Raw genomic sequence first — 11,724 nt, 5'->3', positions numbered from 1 at the left:
AACCGGCGTGAAACAGCGCTTGCGCTGTGTTTCGCCGGGTGAGTGAGTTTACCGGAGGCCCAATCGTCAAATTCAAAAGGAAGGTAATAGGGTGGGGCCCTATTACCTTCCTCACCCTCCTCTATTTCCTTCCCTTCCCATCCCTACCCCCCTTATATTACCCTATTCCCTCTTAAATGGCCGGCAACGCACCTGCTGCTCTTCTGATGCTGCGAGTGTCCATGGGCGACGGAAGTTGCTTTCCATCAGGTTTCCCGTTTGCTCGTTTGCCCCCTTATTTCATAAAAAAAGTGTTCCTCCACAGTTTATGTAGTCGCACTGTCAAAGTTATCTAACGCGTATTTCTTTACGCTCGCTACCTTGATACAAATAAAGGCACAATAGCAGCAGACGATAGGAAATCCCCGCTCCAGTGGCTCGAATAATTCACTAAGAACCTCAGGTTTCACATGAAAATTGTAATTTCGTATGCAAATTAACATTGTTTTAATAACATTTTAAATAAAAATTGCGTTCAACGTGTAGTCGGAGCTAAATTCAATTATTTATCGTGTTCCTCGTCATTTTACACTAATGTCGTTGTAATTTTATTTAAAGTAGGTGAAGGGGAAATCATGAGACGTGCTGATAATCCTCCGGTTATGAAGGTAAATGCTTCGTAATATGGTCAATGTGCTTCTAATTTATGCTTCTCCGTTTTTTTATTTGATAACTGTTGGTGTTAACAACCAAAATGGCAAGGTACTAAAAGAATTTTGGTTGGCTGACTTAATCTTAAGATGTAGGCTTTATGCTTTAGGCTTTAATAAGGAGAGTATTTTTTTTTATGAAATAAGGGGGCAAACGAGCAAACGGGTCACCTGATGGAAAACAACTTCCGTCGCCCATGGACACTCGCAGCATCAGAAGAGCTGCAGGTGCGTTGCCGGCCTTTTAAGAGGGTATAGGGTAATAGGGGAGGGCAGGGAAGGGAATAGGGTAGGGGATTGGGCCCCTAACTCGGCGAAACACAGCGTAAGCGCTGTTTCACGCCGGTTTTCTGTGAGAACGTGGTATTTCTCCGGTCGAGCCGGCCCATTCGTGCCGAAGCATGGCTCTCCCACGTTTTATATAAAAACATGTTGGTATTTCTTAGATTTTTAATGCTTTTGGGATCAAATTTTTGTGATATTATAGGGTATAGCTTACCATAATTGCAATAACTACGAGGACATAATTGACGACCTCTGTGGCTCAGTTGGTGGGCTGTTGGTAGCTCAAGCCGGGGGTTGTGGGTTCGAATCCCGCCGACGGAACAAAAAATTTTTCAAAGTTCCTGGGTCATGGATGTGTATTAAATATGTGTATCATATAATAAAAATCTTAAATATATGTATAGTATAAAAGTATTAAATATATTTCCGTTGTCTGGTACCCGTAACACAAGTCCTTCAGGTACTTACCACAGGGCCAGACCGACGTGGTGTGAAGCGTCCATAGATATTATATATTATTATTATATAATCGATATTATTAACAATATGTTTAGAGTTTAGACGCATTAAACCAATGCATTATAAAAAAATGTAGGTATTACTTTACACTGTGTTCTTTTACACTAACACCCTGTAATTTCTTCAGATATCATCAAATCATGTAACATTATCATACAACAATCGGTAAAGTTAATGTTGTTTTAATAAGTAATAAGAGTTCCATGAAAAGCTATTAATATAAAATAAATATATTATCAATGAATAGTTTACCTACTCAATAATATAATCTATATTTATTAAAAAACTAAGAAAGGTATCATTCCATTCGAGTCAGATAATTCCTCTCAGATTACATGTATCAAATAGTGAATGTGCGAGTAGCAGCATGACTTGATACTGAAAAACAGCAAATTCGATAAAGCCTGTTTTTTTAAGGATTTTTGACAGGAGTTTTTCTATTTACTAGCGCTTTGATTGGCTAACACCAAAACGTTAACCAAAACGTTAAACAGTTTCTAATTTTAAACTAAATAAAGGAATAAGCAGTTTACATTTCATTGGCGATAGGTGGTGTATTTGTCGCAGCCGACTGGTTTAAATAACCGTTCAATCAAACAGCTAGCCCTTTGACTGAATAACGCTATTCAATCACACGTCTAGCTTTTATATTGAAACCGCCGTCTAATTGAAGCCTCCTCCGAAAGGGGGGATCGGGAGTCACAGCCCCCCGTCAAAACAAAAACAAACACAATCCAGAAAGTCCAAAAGTTGGTTAGGTTAGGTTAGAACTTAGACCACAACACAGAGGGAGCCGAGCGAGCGCAGCGAGCGTGCTGCGGCAGCAGCCGGCGACCGCCGTCAAATAAAAGGGGGGCTCGGGGGGCGCAGCCCCCCGCCAAAACAAAAACAAACCAGTTGGCTAAGCGTCGTCTAGCTGTAGTGTTGAACGTTGTAGTCAGCAAGTCGGCTAAACGACGTATAGCCGTGTGATTGAATGGCGTTGTTCAGTCAAACGGCTAGCTGTTTGATTGAACGGCTAGTTAAACCAGTCGGCTGCGACATATTCATATGAGTGGCGTGCGTGCGGCAGGTCGGGTCCTCGTCGTGAGTGTCGATATAAGTCCATCGAGACGCAATTATGATAACACTTGTTGGACATCCGACACCGAGAATCGTGTGTGGTACAGTGCATAGGATGTAGCGGGATTAATGAAACTATATGTTAAAGGCGGGCGGAATTAAACGTTACGGAAATGACGCACCCACGTTTTGCAAAATAATTTGATAAATGATTGCACATTGACTCCAAATAAACTACCAAGTGGTAGCTGACAATCGTCGTTATTAAAAAAAATACCTTAAAAAGTTAAAAAAAATACTGTTGTAAAAATATAAATTACAAAAAAAATCTGAACGTGTGATTTTCCGTGGGCGGGGTGTTAACCCGCAGCACAACCCCGAAAATGCTGGAGGACCACATCCTACGTTGGTCGGCGAGTCAATATGACTTATCCGGGTAGCTAGCTAGGCTGTGCTACCGACCTCCCCCCATCCGCCATCCGGGGGACGCCCCCCTACGCTGTGTAGGCCCAGCGCGGGGCCATTTATAAGTCTGTAATAAGGCCAATACTTATGTACGGATGCGAGACCTGGACGCTCACACTCGATGAAGAGAATAAATTACTGGTAGCCGAAAGAAAAATCCTCCGCAAGATCTTGGGCCCGGTGAAGACAGGAGATGGGGGAACTAGAATCCGAACCAACGCCGAAGTTGAAGACCTCATGGCTGAGCCCAATATTATTGACGTAACAAAAGCCCAGCGACTCCGATGCTCGGTCATGTTGCAAGAATTGGAGAGGATCGTGCCACTAAAATGGCGTTTCTTGGGCGTCCGATCGGGCGGCGACCTGTCCGCCGTCCACGGCACCGGTGGCTAGATGTCGTGGAGTTGGACCTGCGTGATCTTCACGTCACAGAGTGGCAAGAAACTGCGCAAGACCGCGACAAGTGGCGCAAACTCGTGTCGAAGGCCAAGATCCACTTTGGGTCGCTGAGCCATCGTAGTAAGTAAGTAAGTAGTACAAAAAACTTCTCTTGACGCATATATCAGTTGGTAAACAAGCTCTTCTCCATATTATTTATGGTCCCTAAAGTACCTAAAATCAGTACGTTTAGAGATTATTTTAACTCGCAGTTTTATTAGAAAATAGATAATCCGTGAACTTTGTATGATGTATCACTCGACTCCAAAATTTTCTCACCGTATAAACCTTCCTTAGACTGTCACGAACATTTCAAGACTAAGATTTAGCAATTTGGTTCAGCGGAGTTCTTCAGTTTAGCGAGGCTAAACTGAAGAACTCCGCTGAACGTATATAGACGTAAAGAATTATGTTGTCGATATGATGTCGGTGGGACGTACTTTACGTCCCGCCTCTGGCTATTTATCCGCGGAGAATGTTAAATCGCGTGATAATAAAACTACTCGCCGCCGCCTATGACTTGGGTGCTCACGGTTAGAAGTCAGCCGTCAAATCACGACACCGTCCTTCACGGATGAGCGGCTGAAGCGCCGCGCCGATGTAAACATTACTGTTGAGTTCATAGTTTTCGTTGTCATTTCATCTGGCGCTCTTTGTTAAATCAAATCGTTTGATACCTACTGCAGTAGTATTTGAGATTTGTAACACTACCTACATTATGAAACATTTACATAATATTGCATAAATTTTCCTAAGTATAAATTTTTTCTTCAATTTGTCTTTTAGATGTGATTGAAAATATTTGACGTTTGTTAAATAGGACTCCTTAATTTTAGCACGTCATGGAAAAAATATACCTACACAAAAAAGTCCCTCTTTTTTTACACCTTCAGACTATAATAACTTATTTTTAGCCCGTTTATTTTCATTCATTATAATATTTTCCTTCCCAAATTCAGAACACAATGCGACACAAGACGAGCTTCACTAGCCGGCGCGCGTAGATCGTTAGATCTCCACGATTTGGTCGTGTGATGCAGGAAGTGGGGTCTTTGGCTCCCTGCGGAATGCGCGTGGGCAACTGGGATTCTACTTATCTTATCGTGCACTTGTGTACATGTTAATGAAATGTAGTAGAAAACTTATAGGTGGTGCAAGTTACTTCTAAAATGTAAGTAGCGTAATGGGATTTGCAAATAGAGTGTAGCAACTTGCTCGACTCGATTTCTCTCTTTTTTTTCTGTGCGATGTCAGAAAATACTGAAGTGACAACAACGACTGTAGAAATAGTCGAATTAAATAGTGTATGTGTTTACTCGATTCAACGGCGCAGCTTTTCGTTTTGTCTGTATGTTGTTTAGCTTGGTCGAACGTTTCTAGATATACGATGCCTACAGTTTTGAATTAGAGAGCTGTAGTCTGTACCTATTATGAAAATGATAACTTTGGTCTGCTATGTTTTAGTACAAAATACAGGAAACCCACTAATTATTATCACTTATTAGAACATACCTACACTTTGAGGAAAACGTAAATTTATGGCAATCAATAGTTGAACCATAAAAGTATAATTTCCCAGTAATTATACAACGGTCGCATTATTATCACTTACCTAACATAACTCCACGTGTAAGGCAATAAAAGATCTCGATAGCACGTAGTTATTGTAAAGGCGATAAGAACGCGTGCACCTGAAACTGTTTGCGGCGCGCCGATAACAGATGGCGCTAGCTGTACCAACTGTTATTGGACTGGCTGAAAAATTCAGAGGATTTTTTCCTAATCTACAGGCACAGGCAGAAAAAATTAAATAAAACGTTATAATATGTAAATATATTATTTTAAATTTTATTATAAATTATGTACTTAATGATTAATGTTGAAACTCTGAATAGACATAAAAAAATATAATCACTGAGCATGGTCTCACTAAAATATATTTTATTCCAATGCGATAAGATTTGGATTTGCCCAATCAAATCTCCCGTTTCAGGTTTTCCCAACAGTCGATAAGGGGAATACCAGAGTTTCGTGTGATATCCTCACTCCTCACTGAACACTTGCACTTGTCAATTTAATTTTGACATGCAGATGTTTTCATTTTCAGTTTTAGCTGACGATTTACGGCCGTTCCCAATATTTGATCTATCTCTGGTTTTGCCCTACTAGAGATAGGAATAGCTCACATTAGACATTAGAGACATATATTTTATGTCAATTGTGAGCTATTCCTATCTCTAGTAGAGCAAAACCAGAGATAGATCAAATATTGGGAATGGCCGTTATAAAGTACAGACCTAAAAGGTTGTCCTGTCGAGTGGCTGAAATCTTAAAAGTGTCGATGACGGTCAATAATGGCTCAGATTACGATGATATATGAATTTGTAAAGCAGCATTCAAAAGAATCAGCAGCTCGACACCGCAAGCGGAACATTAAGTGTGTATATTATTCTGTAGTAAATAAAGTTTATTTTTCAATGCGTCTTTTACAAATGCATCGTACTGCATCAACGCCTCACGTTGCTATGTGAACGGACCTTAAAACTACACTTTTGCATTCCTAAGTAAGGAGCTTCTTCTCATTACTTAAAAATACTGTTAAAACCTAAGTAACATTGTATTTTAATCACACTTTTTTTCAAAAACAGGTCTGACAGGCCGGCCGGCATTCCTTTTAAATTACATAAAATGAAGTAATCCATTTCTTGTGTTTGAACACTCATATCGCACTTTTGAGTTTAACGGGCCCATAAATTGGCGATCGTTGATTGGCGATAAAACTCAACTGCACCACATTACAACCTCGTCACGTTGATGTACCATCGCGGGATGTAGCAGTCACAAGAGACAAAAAACTAAAACTACAATTATCTACAGTTGTATTTTTGTACCTATTTATTTTAAGTATTTGGAAAACTTACAGTGTATAATAAATTAATAAAATACACATTTATATTGATGAAATTATAAATTTTATCAATAGAAACAAAAAAAAAAACATTTTTAGTTAGGAATATACGTATGCCATTGGGTACAGATTACTAGAAACTAATTAAACAGAAAATTCTAATACTCTCAGTTCTCCTGCCTTCCGAACCCCGATACCATCTCTAACTCAGCGACAACGCAACTTTGTTTCATGCCGGTTTTGAAAGATTACGGCCTACGGACCACGAAATACCTACGTTAGTTTCTGGTCGCGCTGGAATAAAGCAAGTGCAAGAGTTTCTGCAGACCGGAATGTATGGGTGATCCCAAAAAAATGTCAGCTATCATAGATATAACTCTTAAGTTAGTAAAATTAATTTGGTTTCCGCTATATTTACAATTTCGTAGCTTGAATTGATGCACACCCCTCTAATCAGTGATCGTGGTAAGCGACCAATATGACCACGTTAAAACTTAGATGTATCCCGCGATGGTACATCAATGTCTCACTGATATAATTCGCACCTTTTTACGAGTGCGACGTACACGCAATAAGCCATTTTGGCTTACACATATTTAATTTATAATTTTCGTTAACCATAATTTAATTTGTGTCCTCTGCTATCCAGGGTTCAAATCCTTTCAAGGGCAGACGACTGTTACATATTTTATTTCTGTAGACAGGTCAAATATAATAATATGTCTCCAATTTGATATTATTATGTCCACCCCTTCGGACGAATGTATTTTTGTATATGGCAAAGAGGAGCAAGAAATTATTGTTCTGCAATCTGTATAATGATATAAAATAAAATACTTTGGAGTGTGTACACTGAACGTGTTTCTTACGTAGAAGTTCATCACAAAAAATGTTCTTTCAGCAATGCAATTTTCATTTATATTAGTTTTGATACATAAATGAGCAAAACTATTCATCATTAGTTAAGCCGATTCAAAAGAATAATATTTTAAAGAATCGCCAATGTTTTTTTTTGCTTATGAATCTATACTACATTGTAACATTAGTATACAGTAACATACTACAAAGTAAATCAATATTGAATTAAATCCTTAAATTTTCTGCAAAGTGCCACTGAAAAAACTGAATTCAAATTAATGTTTTAAGGCGAAAAATCACTAAAAAGGGCTTAAAATATTAGCTACTTTTGTTATCAAACAACTCGCGAATGCTGTAAGATTATCCACTTGAAGTTATCTTCGAGTATTTTCCAAAATCTCCCACTTTATCACACTCTCAGGAGGAAATATCTTATCAATATCATACCTAAAACATCCGAATCTTGCATTGTATTGTTTTACGCCACAAAATGAAGACTGTGATCTTTGCTTTACTTGTTGGTGAGTATTAAATTACCTTACTATAAAAAGTATAATTATTATTATTATACTAGTCGGTAGGTACATAATATAAAATATTATAATCCTCAAATCTTGGGAGAATCGTACATTTTGCACCCATTTGAATATTATAGTGTTTGTCCTTCTCCCTTTTATTAGTCTAGTAAGTAATTTCCATATCCAAATTTTAATTTTAATTAAATATTTGGATAATAATCCACCTTTATATTAAATATTAATCGAACTAATTTATGGCTCATTACTATTACAATATTACCACATTACTTTATTTATTGTGTAGATAAAAAAAATAATACTTAAATATTTAGTTAAAGATATTCAAAAACATAGTGCAGTGGAAAATTTAAAGGCGCGTTTAAAACTTTGCTTTATAAAATAAGGGGGCAAACGAGCAAACGGGTCACCAGATAGAAAGCAACAACCGTCGCCCATGGACACTCGCAACATTAGAAGAGATGAAGGTGCGTTGCCGGCCTTTAAATAAAAATAACATTTTGACGTAGCATTATAAATAATTATAATACGTATATTATAAAAAATTTCAGCTACGTCCCTAGCAACGCCTGTACCGGTCGATCAGAATGCTTTGAACCGCATCGTGAACGGCAAGGCGGTGGAAATAACGGAGGTGCCGTACCAGGCCTCGCTGAGGCGGAAGGTCAGCTCGGGCTGGGCGCACTCCTGCGGCGCCATCGTCATAACAGTTAGGAGCCTGCTGACTGCAGCACATTGTGTTAACTCGTAAGTATAGCTGGCTTCTCACGGCGCGTAATATCACGAGCCGCGCCGCGCCGAGCCAATTTGTACTCGGAGAGAGCACGAGCCGACGGGCGAGTCCGCGCAACCCGTTCTCACGGCGCGTAATTATCACGAGCAGCTTGAGCCGCACCGAGCCGGGCCTTTGAAGTTACCGAATTCAATCGGATCGGACGCGCCTGCTCGAGCCAGCCCGCGTCAGCCCGCGTCACCTCACACGACGCGTGGTTCGAGCTTGCGCGGCGCGGCTCGTGATATTACGCGCCGTAATGCCACAATAGACACTCATACGGTTTTGCTCGATAGTTTTACTCGAAATCGAGCAAAAACCACCGTGTGGACCGCAAAAATCGAAGGCTCGCATCGAGCTAGTTTGAAGGCTCGAATCGAGCCGGCTTGACAAATTTTTTGACACAGTCTCTTCCTTAGTTTTTATTATTCGTAGCTAATTTCCTTCGAACTGGAGTAAAACTATCGAGCAATGCTGAATGTGAGGACGAAAGCCCGAGCCGTGGTTTTACTCTACGTGATTGCTCGATCGTGCAAAACCGTATGTAAGTACTTACACTAAGAAGCCAGCATAAACCTGCGATGACTGTGTAGGAGAAACTTTATGGTGACTCAAGTGACGTATGAACCAGTTTCTTGTCAGACAATCTGGTGACCAGATTTTGTTTTCATTTCGATTATGTTCAATGATCTGTTAGTGTCTAAACACACTAGGCCGAAGTTACGCGGCGTAAATTCCGCATGATTACGCTCGCAATGTATTTCGCAGTGGTAGGCATAAAGTAGACATTCTGAAAAAAATTGATTCAAATTTACTCAGAAATAAAACATTTTTTATTTTATTATTTATTTTTATTTTATTTAAATTACCGATGACACACTATTCCGTCGCGTTCCGTCCGTATTTTGTATGTGTTTGACGAATTTACGCCGCGTAACTTCGGCCTAGTGTGTTTAGACACTAATAGCCACTTTTCCGTACTAGGTTTTATCATAATCGTCATCTCAGTTTAAAATATAGATCTACCAGACAAGTTAACTGCAAATCCATTTTGCAGGTACACGTTCCAATCCGACCTACTAAGAGTCGTCGTTGGAACAGTATCCAGGACGTCTGGAGGCAGTTCTTATGACGTAGCAGGTCTTTACCTCCACGAGGACTACTCCCCCATGACGCTGGAGCATGACATCGCCATCATCGTGACAGCCAAGAAGATGTCATTCGGCAGAAGCGTTCAGCCGATTCCGCTACTGGAATATGGACAAGAGCTCGCAGAAGGCACCGAAGCTTTGGTTTCGGGATATGGGGTTACTTCGGTAAGTAGACATGTCACATAGGAGAGATAACTTTCTATATCTTATGTCTTCCTGCATCTTAGTGGTTCTTTTTCACCGATTACGTCCAAGCTAAAAAGAAAAGCCATGTTTTTAGCAGCGTATATGCAGTAAATACGTGCATGTTTGTAGGTACATAATTATTATGTTTGTCACATTGTAACAGCTATTCTAATTTGAGCCTATAGCTATAGTACCAAAGTATAGACCCAAAGTCATGAGAATTTTAACAATGCTTTCAATGCTCCTACATCCTAGGTTTTTACTTTTCAGTACGAAGGCACTGTAGCACAGTCCCTGCAGGCGGCTGTAGTGAAGATAGTGTCACAGCAGTCCTGCGCCCGCGCATATATGAGGATAGGCGCCATCACTTCCGGGATGCTCTGCGCCTCCGCTGATGCTCCGCCCCGGGACGCCTGCCAGGGGGACTCCGGTGGACCCCTGGTGGCCCACAGTAAACTGGTCGGCATCGTCTCCTGGGGGGAGGGATGCGCGAACGTGAGTTACCCTGGAGTATACACGCGAGTCTCGGCATACACACCTTGGATACGTAATAAGCTTTCCAAAATAAACTGGTAGTTTTAATATGATTTTGACTTTCTGATGTGATGTTGTGCTGTCGTACTAACAATAGTACCTGGATGACCGAGCTATGCTCGGTATAGCAAACACTCATTGACTTCGTGTTACTTAACAACGCCATCTGCTGGAATAGCTTTAGCTGTTGATGTGTCGTTAAAGCAATTAGTTGTTCACAAAATAGTATTATTATTCGCCAATAGATGTCAGGAAGAGTCATATTTTTCAGTATACCGATTATCGATAAAACACGAATAAAAATACATTTTCTAAAAATTATTCCTAGCTAGATCGATTTATCGCTCCCGAAACCCCCTATATACTAAATTTCATGAAAATCATTGGAGCCGAATGCCGATTCCGAGATTCCAATTATAAATATATATAATATATTATATATACAAGAAATGCTCATTTAAAGATATAAGATGAATAGGTAACCGACAGAAAGACAGAAAGACATTTGCATGAGTATGAATTGAACATTAGATCAGGAAATTAAAAAATTAGTAAGCATGAAAGTAATAAAATTTGCTCCGACTTTCCCCGGCGAGTAATTACGAGGAAACAGACACAAGTAAAATGAGTAGCGGCCTGCATTATAATTAAAACTAGATCTTTAGTCGCTATTGAATCGATCACGATCGTAGAAAATGCTGCAACGAGGTGAAAGTCCGTATAGAAATTTACATACATAAGTTTGTCTTGGACGATTTCTCGTAAATATTCATCATCATTAGTTGCAAATAGGTCAAATGAACTGCGGAACGGCCTGATTACTGGAATTAATGAAGGCACAATGCGGAGCAAAATACCTGATGGCGATATAACTAGAAGTCTGTTTGGATTAGTGGTTAGACTGAGTGTTGCAATCCACAGGTTCGATCCTGGTTCTGGAGAAAGTTTATAAGGTCCTAGAGTCTCCTCTCCTTCCTCTGAAGTAAGTAACCACATAAAGAAATTAACAACGCCTGGAAGTCAAATAAACAAAGGCTTATTGATTACAAAGTGGGTATAACACTTTTCAATTACGGCTCTATCGATGTAATGGGAGATAGCAGTAACTGCCAATCCACTTACCCTTTGTGATCATTTTAAAATGGAACCCAATTTCTGTTATTGTATACAATATATCGAATACGAAACTATTAGTAAAAATAATGAGAAATAACGAAAAAAATATGTCAAATGCGAGTCGGGCTCACGCACGAAGGGTTTCGTAGCGCTATAGATCGGAGGTAGGCAAAAATTAAAAAATGTGTTTTTTGTATGGGAGCCG

General features: G+C 39.7%; 1 protein-coding gene across 1 annotated transcript; it reads left to right on the top strand.

Moving 5' to 3' along the window:
* The first annotated feature begins 7,714 nt into the window (after positions 1-7,714).
* On the top strand, positions 7,715-10,445 carry LOC121727150 (trypsin alpha-3-like). The gene is made up of 4 exons (XM_042114828.1): positions 7,715-7,745; positions 8,312-8,507; positions 9,590-9,848; positions 10,140-10,445. The coding sequence occupies exons 1-4, from the start codon at positions 7,715-7,717 to the stop codon at positions 10,443-10,445; spliced, it is 792 nt and encodes a 263-aa protein (XP_041970762.1).
* The last annotated feature ends 1,279 nt before the right edge of the window (positions 10,446-11,724 follow it).

The sequence above is a fragment of the Aricia agestis genome, chromosome 5 (genome assembly GCF_905147365.1).
Source record: "Aricia agestis chromosome 5, ilAriAges1.1, whole genome shotgun sequence".
Classification (NCBI taxonomy): Eukaryota; Metazoa; Arthropoda; class Insecta; order Lepidoptera; family Lycaenidae; genus Aricia; species Aricia agestis.
This window is presented reverse-complemented; position numbering and strand designations above follow the sequence as displayed.